This window comes from Erythrolamprus reginae, chromosome 2 (assembly GCF_031021105.1).
Source record: "Erythrolamprus reginae isolate rEryReg1 chromosome 2, rEryReg1.hap1, whole genome shotgun sequence".
NCBI classification, from domain to species: Eukaryota; Metazoa; Chordata; class Lepidosauria; order Squamata; family Dipsadidae; genus Erythrolamprus; species Erythrolamprus reginae.
Window position 1 is genome coordinate 99,646,414 of NC_091951.1, and position 14,086 is coordinate 99,660,499.

At 38.0% G+C, this 14,086-nt stretch overlaps 1 protein-coding gene across 9 annotated transcripts in view; it reads right to left on the bottom strand.

The window, feature by feature from the left end:
- The window catches only part of NSD1 (nuclear receptor binding SET domain protein 1), a 77,717-nt gene that overhangs the window by 24,129 nt on the left and 39,502 nt on the right, over nt 1–14,086 (bottom strand). For all 9 annotated transcript variants that reach the window (XM_070738923.1, XM_070738922.1, XM_070738918.1 and 6 more), the window contains exons 6-11: nt 10,781–10,902; nt 9,232–9,523; nt 6,530–6,636; nt 4,576–4,651; nt 2,016–2,134; nt 575–715 (exon numbers count right to left, since the gene is read on the bottom strand). In XM_070738923.1, the coding sequence (XP_070595024.1) occupies nt 575–715; nt 2,016–2,134; nt 4,576–4,651; nt 6,530–6,636; nt 9,232–9,523; nt 10,781–10,902 (857 nt within the window). The remainder of the gene's footprint in view (nt 1–574; nt 716–2,015; nt 2,135–4,575; nt 4,652–6,529; nt 6,637–9,231; nt 9,524–10,780; nt 10,903–14,086) is intronic.

Here is a 14,086-nt window from a genome sequence, read left to right on the forward strand (position 1 = left end):
GCTACTCAATAATGGACAACTCAGCAGCAGTAAAATCGATCTCATTGACAAAAATCCTTAGATCAAAGACAGTGCAGAAAGAGTACAGAAGTGGAAGTACTATTCCATGAGGGAAAAAAAGGGAGCAGGAAATCACTATGAATACATAAGGAGTTTTTAACTCAGCTGGGAGTTGAAAGTAACAGATATAGGAGAAACAGAGGAGAAGGAACAGGCAAAGACATTAGAAACACTGACATGCAATGAAAGAAGCTTGTAAGGGAAGCTGAAAGCAACTAAATGACTTTCAAGAATGAAAGATCAGGATGACAATAAGGATGATGATGATGATGATAATGATGATCACAACTTCAAATTGTTATCTGCCCACTCCTATAATTCTGGGCAGTTTGCAAGTACAAATAAGTCTTGTTTTCAAAAAGTGTATTTAGGGGGGAAAGAGGAATGCAAACAAAAACAGTTACTATACAAACATTATATAAAGGCTTGAGGAACATGGGGTGTTTCTGGTTGTCTAATTGTTTCAAGCCATCCTTACACTTACTGATTTAGGACAAATATTGGAGGCTACTACCTGACACACATTCTCCTTGAGAGCAGCTCCACCACCTCGTTCTCCCTGCATCTTTTTGGCTGAAGGCAATCCAGGATCATTTTCAGAACCTTCCTCTGTAGTTTCCTTCGGGCTTCCGGCTACTCCATGAGATCTTTCACCCTTTCAAAAGAGGAAAAATAGAGATTTTAAACAAACAACCCCATATATAATATATCTCTAGTGGTTTCCAGATGTTCCACCGGCCACTGTAGAGTTGGAAGTTCAATAAATTTGTTTAATTTTTCCACTCATCTGAACACTTTCATTTTTAAAATAAAACCAAGTACTGTACATGAAAACAACCATTCAGAGCATAAAAGATGGGGAAAACATTTTATAAGGTATATGATTTTATATCAATATACAGTAAAAAACTAAGACACTCTAAAGATTCTTGAGAGTCTCTTTGAATGCAAGGAGGTCAAATCAGACAATCCTAAAGGATTGTTCTTTAGAAGGACAGGTTCTAAAGCTGAAGGTCAAATATTTTGGCCACCAAATGATAAGAGGCTCTGATGTTGGGAAAGACTGAAGGCAAAGGGAGAAGGGGACAGCAGAAGATGAACTAGTTAGATAGTGTCATCAACACAACAATCATGAGTTAGGGCAAACTGTGAAAAACAATGAAAGACCAGAGGGTCTGGCTTGCTGTGATCAAAAGGTTGCAAAGAGTTGGAAGTACCGAAGGATTAGAAATCACACCTAAATTTCCAAAAGGAAAAGAAGAAAAAAGAGTTTTTGGCCTCCGTGCATTGTATTTTTGCCCTCCCAGGCCCCCAAAAGCACCCTACATGGCCCATTTTTGCAAAAAAGAGGGGGGCATTTTGGGCTCTTAAGCCCTCCATGTGTCACTTTTTTGCCCTCCCAGGCCCCCCCAGAAGCACACTGCACTGCTCCACATGGTCCATTTTTGGCCTGCAGAGTGCTTCTGGTGGCCACGGAAGGCAAAAATGCAACCCATGGAGATCTTGGGAGGCCAAAAACAGCCATATTCAGTCTATATGATGCACCTATATTTTCATCCACCTTTGGGGGGGGAACAGTGCATCCTATACTCTGAGAAATACGGTAACTCGGTGACTGAACAATAACAGATATTGTTATTAGACACCACTCAAATTTCAGAATAAAATTACCCCCAAAAAATCTAGTTTACCCTGGTCATCTGATTGTCTCAACAATAAACTTTAAAATGAACATGATTAGGACTTTTAAGGCGAGTGCCTGGTTTAACAGGGAAATATTTGTTGGCAAAACAGTATTTATTAAAATGTCCCTTCTGATAATGTTGCAGAGAGGGGCGGCATACAAATCTGATTAATAAATAAATAAATAAATAAAATAAATATAACAAAAATTTATTCCTCAATGGAAAAGTAATCAAAATTGCAAAGTCACATCCTATGAAGCCTAGCAGTACCTCCGTGTTTGGCGTTTCCTTCTGGGTATTGTCACTCTTTTCTTTTTTACAGGGAGTTGTTGCCAAGTTGCGTCGCTGCCGCTTTTTCTTCTTCTGTTTCCCAGGAACCTTTTCAGGAGCTGCAGCAAGGAAGACCACCCATTTGGAGCTGAATGGAATTAACTTCCCCACAATACAATTCTGGCATCCCTGGTCCTCAGAACTGATTAGCATAATCCAATCTTGGGCACCTTCTGCAAATTTTGATATCCCTTGAGTGGCTATATAGACAGTGTAATGACAATGTACATTTATTCCATATTTTGATTCTAATGGTTTGAAAAAAATGTGTCTATTTGCACACCCTACTTATTCTGTAGGACCACTGTGCAACAAATAATTTATCTGTGAATTAGTCGGGTCCAAGTAATTACCTAAAAAAATGATCTTTGTATTCAAACAGAGAACAATAGGACAGTACAGTGAAACCTTGTCTTACGAACTTAATTGGTTCCAGGATGAGGTTTGTAAGATGAAAGGTTTGTAAGACGAAACAATGTTTCCCATAGAAATCAATGGAAAAGCGATTAATGCATGCAAGCCCAAAATTCACCCCTTTTGCCAGCCGAAGCCCCTGTTTTCGCACTGGTGGGATCCCCCTGAGGCTCCCCTCCATGGGAAACTCCACCTTCAGACTTCTGCGTTTTTGCGATGCTGCAGGAGAATCCCAGCAGGGGAATCCCAGCATCGCAAAAAGGGGCGCTTCGGCTGGCAACGGAAGTCTGGAGGCGGGGCATCCCAGCAGCGGCGGGTTCGTAAGGTGAAAATAATTCGGAAGAAGAGGCAAAAAAAATCTTAAATCCCGGGTTCGTATCTCAAAAAGTTCGTATGACGAGGGGTTCGTAAGACGAGGTATCACTGTATTTTAAATAAGCAAATGGATAGATGTTACAAATGATGCTGCTGAAAAGATGTGACTTTGAAGACCAGCCATTTCTTGGTACACATTACTTGCTTGGAAAATTTAACTCTTTTAACAGGCTTCTCTTCTCTGCCTGGTAACCTCTTTCCCCCATGATCGCCATACTGTTTTGATGTCCCTTTTTCCTGCTTCCATTCTTAATGCAACTGCCCTTCCATCATCTTTCCCCTTTTCCTTACCATTCTTGCTGGAAGGAGAGAGAACATGAGAATACCTGACCACTTCTTTGTTTGAAAGCAAATAATCAATCAAATGTGGAATTATATTTTTCCTACCTTTTCTTCCTTGGTAGGGCATGTTCATTTTTAATGCAGACAATTTATGTCTAGATAAATGCAGCAGTTTAAGAATCTCTATGTATCAAAATTAAAGAATCACCTCAATTGACTGTGGATGATCCATCCTTTAGAACATAACCAAAAAAAGAGGTCCAGTTGGAGCTGAATCTCTTCAAATTAAGTCAAAGGAGACTTCTGATTCTCACATAACCTTCTTCTCTATTCATATAGAAACATAGAAGACTGACGGCAGAAAAAGACCTCATGGTCCATCTAGTCTGCCCTTATACCATTTCCTGTATTTTATCTTACAATGGTTATATGTTTATCCCAGGCATGTTTAAATTCAGTTACTGTGGATTTACCAACCACGTCTGCTGGAAGTTTGTTCCAAGGATCTACTACTCTTTCAGTAAAATAATATTTTCTCATTTTGCTTTTGATCTTTCCCCCAACTAACTTCAGATTGTGTCCCCTTGTTCTTGTGTTCACTTTCCTATTAAAAACACTTCCCTCCTGAACCTTATTTAACCCTTTAACATATTTAAATTTTTCGATCATGTCCCCCCTTTCCCTTCTGTCCTCCAGACTATACAGATTGAGTTCATTAAGTCTTTCCTGATACGTTTTATGCTTAAGACCTTCCACCATTCTTGTAGCCCGTCTTTGGACCCGTTCAATTTTGTCAATATCTTTTTGTAGGTGAGCTCTCCAGAACTGAACACAGTATTCCAAATGTGGTCTCACCGGCGCTCTATATAAGGGGATCACAATCTCTCTCTTCCTGCTTGTTATACCTCTAGCTATGCAGCCAAGCATCCTACTTGCTTTTCCTACTGCCCGACCACACTGCTCACCCATTTTGAGACTGTCAGAAATCACTACCCCTAAATCCTTCTCTTCTGAAGTTTTTGCTAACACAGAACTGCCAATGCAATACTCAGATTGAGGATTCCTTTTCCCCATTTGGAAACATTAAACTGCAGTTTCCATTGCTTTGACCATTTATCTAGTAAAGCTAAATCATTTACCATATTACAGACCCCTCCAGGGGTTCTTGATATGTTCATGTTTTTGTTCATGTTTTTGAATGTTACTGAATTATTCCTCAGAATGTTCCTGAGGAATTCCAGGTAGAGCCAAGATTTCATTTTAAATCAGTTCAGTCTAATAAGATAAAAATATAGTTCTTTTAATTGGGCTTAGGTTATACCTGGTTCATAAGATGATACTTACGTTCACCATAGCTGATGGATTAATAAAATGCAATCCCAAACCCTGGCTCACTTTAATGATATTTACTTATGTAAGCACTTCTTACCTTCAACAGCATTTGAAAGCCGAGATGTGGAATTAGACTCAGGCATTTTAGTATCCAAAGGACCAGCCTCAGAACACTGTGGATAAGGTACCATTGATAATTTAGAATATGAAAAAAACATTGTTCTACAAGGAGATATCTTTTTACTAAGTTTGTCTAAAAATGCAGTTCTACTTGATAAGTTACAAATTATTTTAAATGAAAAAGATGCAGAAGTGGGGCTAGACACTGGGATGCCATGGATATGCAATACATAATCAATTTCCTAAATATTGAAAGGTCAAGCCCTGAAAATCCCAGCTCCATTTCTGCAGCCTGTCAGAAAATTCAGTCACATGGCTATAAATGATTACTCTGCTCAATGACCGAGATTTCAATCACAGTTGGGGTTGTAAGTCGAGGACTACTTTTACAAAACATCACAATGAAAGAACTGTTACAGTCACTATGCAGGACAGATAGACAGAAGACTAGCAGAGTGCATCCACGAATACCAACTAGCAGTAAGAAGACATAATAAATGTTCTTAATCTCACAACATACATACAGACACAACAATGGTTTCAACAGGGAAACTGTCAGCATTCTAGACCAAGGTAAATCCAAAAACACGATGGAATTCCTGGAAGCTTGATATTCGGCCAAGTGGCACATAGAAATAAACAATATTACACACCATTCAAAGGAGACAATTAAAAAACTAAAAGGAAAACTCAAGCCAAAATATCTCCCCAATCAATATCCAGATAAACAGGGATTAATATCAGCAATAACATCAGACCGATAATCAAACAGGTAATCAAACAGTAAAAATACCCTAATCAAGGAACTAGCAACTTAGACACACAAGCAATAAACAACAGTCTAATCAAGGCATTACCAAAAACAAAACAGCACCGCCACCAACACTGACAGGGAAAGTTACTGTCTAGCTCTGTGTGTGTGTGTGCGTGCACGCACACGTGTGTAATTTCTGCCATTGTGTGTGTGCGTGTGTAATTTCTGCCAGCAAGCATCCAAGGTCAGAGAGCACCAAGAACTCTATACTAAAAGTATCTCTCCCCTCCCTTACTCACCTGAAAACTATGAATGGTCCTTTCTGGGATGGTTTTTCCACCCTCACCCCTCCCGTCTGGGCTCAGATTTCATTAAGCATGCCCAATTAATGACTCCTCCTAAGAGTGCGCACAATTCACAAAGCAGTTCAGTTCTAATCTAGGTTTCTTTACCAAATTGTTCACAATTCAGATGACCATGTCATAATGTAACTTCTGTCTGTGTATACACGTTTTAAAGCATATGCAATGGGAATGTTATAGATCATCTTCTGAAATATATTAACATGGGGGTTTTTTGCCTCTCAGATCCAATGCATTAATAAAATATATGCCATTTGCGGAAGGCATTTTGAGGATAATGAAAAGGTGATTCGCATAGTGCAGAAATGACTTTGTGACCAGAACAAGGAGTGGTACCCACAGGGCATACACACCCTGGTGTCTCACTGGAGGAAGGCCATGGAACAGGACGGAGATTACGTGGAAAAATGGGGAATGTAGAAGAAACATCATTTTTTCTTGTGTGTAAGTTTCATTGTGTTCAACAAATAATTGTTGAAGGAAAAAAAATATGGTGCATTACTTTCTGGGCGACCCTTGTATATAGCTGCACAAGGTAACTGGGAGTTATGCACAATAGCTTACAACAGAACATATAAAAACAGCAAGTCCAGGTATAAAAACAATAATAATAAAGATCGTAACAACTAAAAAGACAAACCCTAAGTGAAGGAGAATAAAAAACATTTCCTTAACAATGGAGCCCTCTAGAGAATTCTCTGGTTCCATTGAAGCCCCTAGTCTGGTCACATAACCATGTCTTGAAATAACTAATTTTCAGAGTAAATGATGATATTTTAAGAATTATTGTTAAATCGAAAGAAAGATCAACTTACCTTCTTTATAGAGGTCCACTCTCTCTTTGGTATAAACGTTTTATCCAAATCATTGGATTCTAAGAGCTTTTTTGTTGGCTTCCGCTGGCGCTTACTTTCAACGCTTCCTACAAGAAAAATGTATATATAAAGCAGTGACTTCACTGGATTAAAAAAAGCAGCCTCAAACAACTAAGAACAATGGCATCATTTATTAAGTTTGTTCATAACAGAAGGGAAAAAAACCAAGAATAAATAAAATATCCCAAATTGTTCAACTGCAGCTGCAACTCTGGTAATTACTGGTGAATGAATTCCTTGAATTCCCCATGCCTTCTGGTTTCTCTATTATAAATCTAAAACAAGTAAAAATGGCAGTATTTCCACTCATACAAGCCACTTGTATGCAAAATGCTATTAAGCAAGGTCCAGTTCAAGCAATGAATCAGCTAATGTGGGCTGCAGAGAACTGGATGTAAATTCTCTTCTACCATGTATGACTTTGAAGAGTCACTTCCTCTCAGCCCTAGGAAAAAGGCAGTGGCCAACCACTTCTGAAAAACCTTGCCAAAAAGCTGCAGGGTCAGGTAGCCTCTCAGAATTGGACAGGATTGAATGGGGGAAAACTCCAATAATAAATTCATTGTAAATAAATGTCATTGTATTTTTTTCATTGTTAATTTGTGTTCATTTTGGTGTTTGGATGTTTATGGGACTTGTGCACATTAAGATTATGCTAAAATGATTTGCAAGGGCAAAAGGTTTAGGGAACCCTCCTTTATAGTGGTAAACCTGTATACTCTTAATATAGTGCAAACTGGGCTCTTAAGCACTTATTTTATCGACCTAAAGCAGGAGTGGCCGCCCGCGGGCCAGATGAGTCACATTCAGGCCATGTCACCCCAGCTCCACGAATGAGGAAAATGTCACAAAACATCACATGATGGCAATGTGGTGCCACAGGTTTGACACCCATGAGTCCTCAGAGAGGGGTAGCATACAAATCTAATAAATTATTATTATTATTATTATTATTATTAATAAATATATTATTGAGCTTTAATAATAAAGCTCAATGAAGATGTCAACATAGTGCGGAGCAGCAGTAAAAAAAGCAAATTCCATGCTTGGCATGATTAGGAAGGGAATTGAAAATAGGTCAGCAAGCGTTGTATTGCCTCTGTACAAATCGATGGTGAGACCACACTTGGAGTACTGTGTACAGTTCTGGACTCTGCACCTCAAGAAGGATATAATGGAACTGGAAAAGGTGCAAAAAAAGGGCAACAAGAATGATCAAGGAAATGGAGCACTTCCCTTATGATACCAGGTTACAACGCTTTGGTCTCTTCAGCCTTGAAAGATGGCATTTAAGGGGTGACTTGATCAAAGCGTATAAAATTAGGCATGGGATAGAAAAGGTGGATAGAGAAAAATTATTTTCTCTATCACACAATACTACGACAAGGGGGCACTCCCTAAAGCTCATAGGTAAGAAAGTGAGGACAAATCAAGGGAAATATTTCTTCACCCAGAGGGTCATTGGTTTATGGAATTCACTTCCAGAAGAGGTCATGACAGCTGTCAGCCTAGATAGCTTCAAGGCAGGATTAGACGGATTCATGGATACCAAGCATATAGATGGTTATTGAAACGGATGTCCAAGTGCCGCCTCTATGTTGGTTGAGGCAGGCAGGATTCCCTTGAGTACCACTTGTTGGGGGTCAAGGGAAAGGAAGGGTCTTGCCTTCTCTTTCTGCTCAAGATCCCCATGGACAATTGGTGGGCCACTGTGTGACACAGAATGCTGGACTCGATGGGCTTTGGCCTGATTCAGCATGGCTCTTATGTTCTTACGTTCTTAATAATTTATTATGATTATGATTATCACTACTACTACTACTACTACTACTACTACTACTACTACTACTACTAAAGGGTCTTTATCTGTGGATTGATGGCTCTTGGGAAAAGGCAAGGTGTAAGAAAAACTAAAGCTAAGTCAAACATGAAAAATTCCAGATCTGGCTAGATTCATGATCTTCTTAACAGGTTGTTTTACCGTAACTAATCCAACTAGCAAGTTAAAAAATGTAAGAGTACTACAGTACTACAGGTTGTTTTACCGTAACTAATCTAATTAGCAAGTTAGAAAATGTAAGAGTACTATGTAAGATTTTCTTATGCTTAATTGAACAGAAATGCCTGGAAACAATAAAACAGAATGCATTCTATATTCTCATTAAAATGTTTTGCAATGTTCACACAGTAGTTAATGTTATTCTCAAAACATTACAAAAAACCTCTTATAAACTGACATTTTACTTTATAAGCTTACAAGTCTGAAAATTGTGTTTATGTATGTTGTCAATGTTAAACAGCTTATAAACATTGAGGCAAGACAGAATTATATACATAAGTAACATTTCTGAACAAATAAAACTGCAAAGTGGAATGCTTCCAAGAGAATAATGTACACAATTTATAACAGTTTCTCTTTCTCAAAACCCTTAATTTTTAAATGTTTCTGGTATCTGTTTTAAAGTTCATTTTAACCTAGGGTGGGGGCAGGGTTTTTGTAGCTGTTGTTTTTTTTAAATTATGCTATTTAATATTTGCCTGAGTGGAAAGGCAAGGTCCATCCAATAAATACTACCAATAAATACTACATGCAATATCTTAGGTTTCCAAATGGAAGTTACACAGGAAACGTATCTCAATACCTGGATTCACTATTGGTTCTTCTGGCTGTGATTGAGAATCGGGAGCAGCAGCAACAGATTCCAACACATCCGCTGAAGATAACGTCAAAACTGGCATTTCTAAACTGGGTTCCCTGGACTGGACATCAGGCTCCTCTGACAGAGGAGGCTCGGCTTCAAGGACGGGAGGAGATTCTTTTGATGAAGAAGTGGGTGAAAGTAAATCCAAGGGCTTCTGCTCAAAAGGTTTACTATGTGCTGGTTTCTCAATGCTGTTTTTCTGTTTGGTTTCAGACTTCTCCAGAGAACTTGCCTATTAGCAGTGATCAATAAAGAAATAGTGGTCAGAGCAGGAATCACTGATATGAGCAAAGTTACATAGAAAATGACTATATTTCAGCATATTTTAGGTAACAGTCAATGAAAGTAATGTTTCATTTTGGCTCTACTGGTGGAGACAGTTATGCAGGTATACAATAAACTCTTCTTTAAAGAAAACAATAACAACCTAAAATTAAAATAAGAAATAACGAAGACACAGTATTGCCATTACTTAGCACTTCCATAACTAATATTCCTTCTTTCCCCCAATAAATTACAACCCATCATCCAGTATCATTAGGTTGTTTCTCTGGCTTTCTTCTCTGTCCATGATAACCATTAAGTGGGGATAAGGGAAGCAATACATTGATGGTTTTGGATCATGGAGAGCCAATATACATTTCTAAGAATGAAGGAAAAGGTTAATCATGGTGATTCTATTTGCAGAAGCAAATCCCTACATTCCTTAAAATACGTGCTTTAAAAACATAAGACTTATAATTAAAAAAAATACAATTGGTTTATTTTACCGTTTTTAATGATGATTTTAAAAAGTTACATATTGGGGAAAAACCAGAGGTATTAAATCAACTAATTCATTATTAATTCATGACCAAATGTATTTTCATCCTTAATTATAATTTAAAGAACTACAGTAATCTGTCCAGTTTAGATATTAAACATGAGGTATTCAAGATAGATTGACTACTATAATACTTCTGTGAATAATTTTCTGACTGGTGATATACTCAAATATCACTGGTGATATACTATTCCTTTGTATGAAACAAGCATGATATAGAAGTTGTTTATTATATATATTTTTAAAAAGCCCTCCATTACAAGAGGAGTCAAATATTTGGGGGTGTTTGTGTCACTTGTTATTTACTATCCATCCTTCCTCATCCCTACAAGAGATAGTCCTTGTTTAGTGCAACTGGGACCACCAATTCAGCGAAGCCATCACTAAGTGAAGCCAAGAGTGAGCTTTTATAAACTTGTAAAGTGTGGTTGGTTGTAAAGTGTTTTTTTCATTATTGTCCTGTGAACGGTCACTAAATGAGACAGTCATCAAATGACTACCTGTATATTCACACATTAAACAAAAACTATAGTCAGAAGAAGAAATCACTTCTCCCCCACTCTATATGCTTACTCCTATTCTGAATTCTAGTTCTAATTTTTAGCCATGAAAAAAAATTAAATTTTCCCAATTTTTCATAAATTCCAAGTTTGATTCATCACCCACCTTTTGAAATGATTCCTGACACTTTTTTTTCTTCTTTGATGCAAATATGTGATCATATTCCTCCGCATATTCTAGAAGCCTCTTACTTGGTTTTCTAAGGCGCTTCTTCTCTGCATTTACAACTGAGGGAAGAGATAAACAGCTTCACAGATTTTAAAAAGGAACAATGGAGGTGGGATAGAATCTTCCATTGTAAAATATCATAATCGTCTTCTTCATAATCATCGCAAGCTCTTTTTAAAATTATTTTTATGTATCTTTGACCTCTAAACCTCAATTTCACTTTTTTCAGAGAGGATTCCCTTAGCCCCACAAAGTCTGGGAAACAAATAGGATTCGGTCAGTAGCTTTACCATCCTGTCTTCAAAGTTTGCCCTTTAGAAGTTGCTCTTGCTCCTGGCCAGAATCTCCTATGCTATGATATCCCAGCGACCAGTTAGGTCCCACAGAGTTGGCCTTCTCCGGGTCCCGTCGACTAAACAATATCGTTTGGCAAGACCCAGGGGAAGAGCCTTCTCTGTGGCGGCCCCGACCCTCTGGAACCAACTTCCCCCAGAGATCAGAATTGCCCCCACCCTCCTCGCCTTTCATAAGCTCCTTAAAACCCATCTCTGTTGTCAGGCATGGAGGAATTGAGATATTCCCTTCCCCCTAGGCCTATACAATTTATGCATGGTATGCTTGTGTGTATGTTTGGTTTTTTAAATAAGGGTTTTTAAAATTATTTTAAATATTAGATTTGTTTCATTATTGTTGTTAGCCGCGCCGAGTCTACGGAGAGGGGCGGCATACAAATCTAATAAATAAATAAACTGCCATGCTACTGAACTGTAGCTTACAGGGTAAAAACTTTTGTTGAAGATGATGTAGTGGCAACATAAAGAAAACAGTTGAGAATATTTCTCTCTGAATCTTCGGAGAGGGGTGGCATACAAATCCAATAAATAAATAAATAAATAAATAATTGCATTAACGTAAGTGTCTGAGCCTGATAGATGTGAGCAGTCACCCATATTCGGTATTCACCTTGGAGCAGCTGCTGGTAATCTATGCTTGAAGATGGGACTGGTAGTATTTGCCATGGCTAGATCACCTACAAATTCTGCAGAGAAGGAGATCCCTAAATACTTAATGTATTTGCATGGATTTCAACTGACCAAGATAGCTTCTGAGAGCTCTCTCTCCCTGTTCATTCATTCCAAGGTGCCCAGTAATTTACTAAGAAGTTCTAGGAAATGAAACACCAGGACCAGTGGCGAAGAAAGACAGAAGTGGGCTTAAACAAATCTGGTACAAGGTCAATATATTTGCGTCTATGCTATAGTGATAAGTGTGGTGAAGTATTCTTATTTGTCTTTATTGTGCTGGAAGGCTGGGTTCCCAGCAGTCTTGTTGACCCACTTGCTTTTGTGTAGCAAGACTTGGGGGAAAACTGCCCACAAGCTCAGAATATTTTGCCAATAAAATTAAACTTGCTCAAAAGTTAAGATGCCAAAAGGACAATCAATAGAGATAATCATCTTGCAATATTATCTATAGTTTGTTTCATTCTGTGAACTCTGGGGAAGTGGAGAGTATCAATTCTCCCACGTGTGAATGGAAATTCCTGCCTGACATGGTCCCTTCAGGAAGAAGGGACTATCAGCTGTGTCAGAGAGGTAAAGCCAAGGTTGGTGAAGGATTAATATTATTCTCCTTGAAAAAAGACACTTGCTTATGAAGAAGCCTTCCCTTGATTTTGCTGTGTTAGAAAACTATTATCTGTTTTCAAATCTCCCAATTCTGGGGAAGGTTGTGATGGTACTTCAACTGCAAAATTTCCAAAACAAATTGGATTATCTGATGCCTTTCAGTCAAAATTCAGGTCTGGGCAAGTATCAGAAACATCATGAGATGATCTGCAATGGAATCTGGATGGGGGGGGGGGGGATTCCATCCCGCTTTACTGTTTTAGACTGCTCAGCAAAGATCAATCCCACAGACTATGGTGAACCTTTCAACCATCTTAGAAGTATTGAAATCCTACTCCGTCCCTTTAAGATTATACCCGGGGTGTGCACACTGGATCAATAAACTCCATATGAAGTATTTTATTCTGCAAGTATCCAAGTCCCAAGCTATATTGATTTTATAAGTTAAAATCAACACTTAATTCACCAAGAAATCTACTGGTACTGTAATTAATGCTGAGCCCACAAAACCAATATAATGTGCAAGTACCTAGTCCCAAACACTACATCAGATAAAAAGTGCAGAAACCTATTGTTAGGCAGGATCAGCTACTTGCAATATTATCTTGTTCTACTAAAACAACAGCCTATATAATGAAATTTTAAATCAAATCTCCACACGAGGTTAAAATGGTGTAACCCATCTTTCCATTTCAGTAATGTGTCATATGGAGGTAGATTAAGATCTGAAGGTGCAGAAATAGATACGTCCTTCAATGCATATTGCAAGGTCTATTTTCAACATGAAGTGGAATTACTAGACTAAACCTGAGGTCCTACTTGGGAGCAACCTAATTATGAATGTGTTTAATTTACTTTTGATAAAACAGGAGGTAAAATTTATGATAGCAACCTCCTAACTCCTAACCTTATTCATATATTCACACATGTATGAATATACACTGCTCGGAAAAAAATAAAGGGAACACTTAAACAACACAATATAACTCCGAGTAAATCAAACTTCTGTGAAATCAAACTGTCCACTTAGGAAGCAATACTGATTGACAATCAATTTCATTTTGTTGTCAGCACATTCAATTTTGAACAGAACAAAGTATTCAATGAGAATATTTCATTCATTCAGATCTAGGATGTGTCATTTGAGTGTTCCCTTTATTTTTTTGAGCAGTATACATTGTATAAATAAAGAAGGTACAAATTAATATTTTTGGCACTACCAAACTGTAACTGACCTTTATCCTGCTTTCTGCACCTTCAGATCTTAACCTACCTCCATATGACACATTACTGAAATGGGAAGATGGGTTATACCATTTTAACCTCGTGTGGAGATTTCAATGCTCCCTCAGTTAAAAACAAAGCAGAACATAAAAAATATGCTACTGTATGAGAAGAGGAGAGTTGTAGTTCAGCCTATTGTTTTCAGTTTTGCAAAACCTATTTGCAGAGGTTCTTCAAGTATCCAGATAAACTATAATTAATGAATTAGTTTCTCATGCATTAAATAACACTTCTCTTTTGTCATACTGATTATTATAATCTGGCAGGACTCAAGCAACTATTTAAGATTTGGGGAACAGCATAACAGGCAACCTACGGTTGGACATGAATG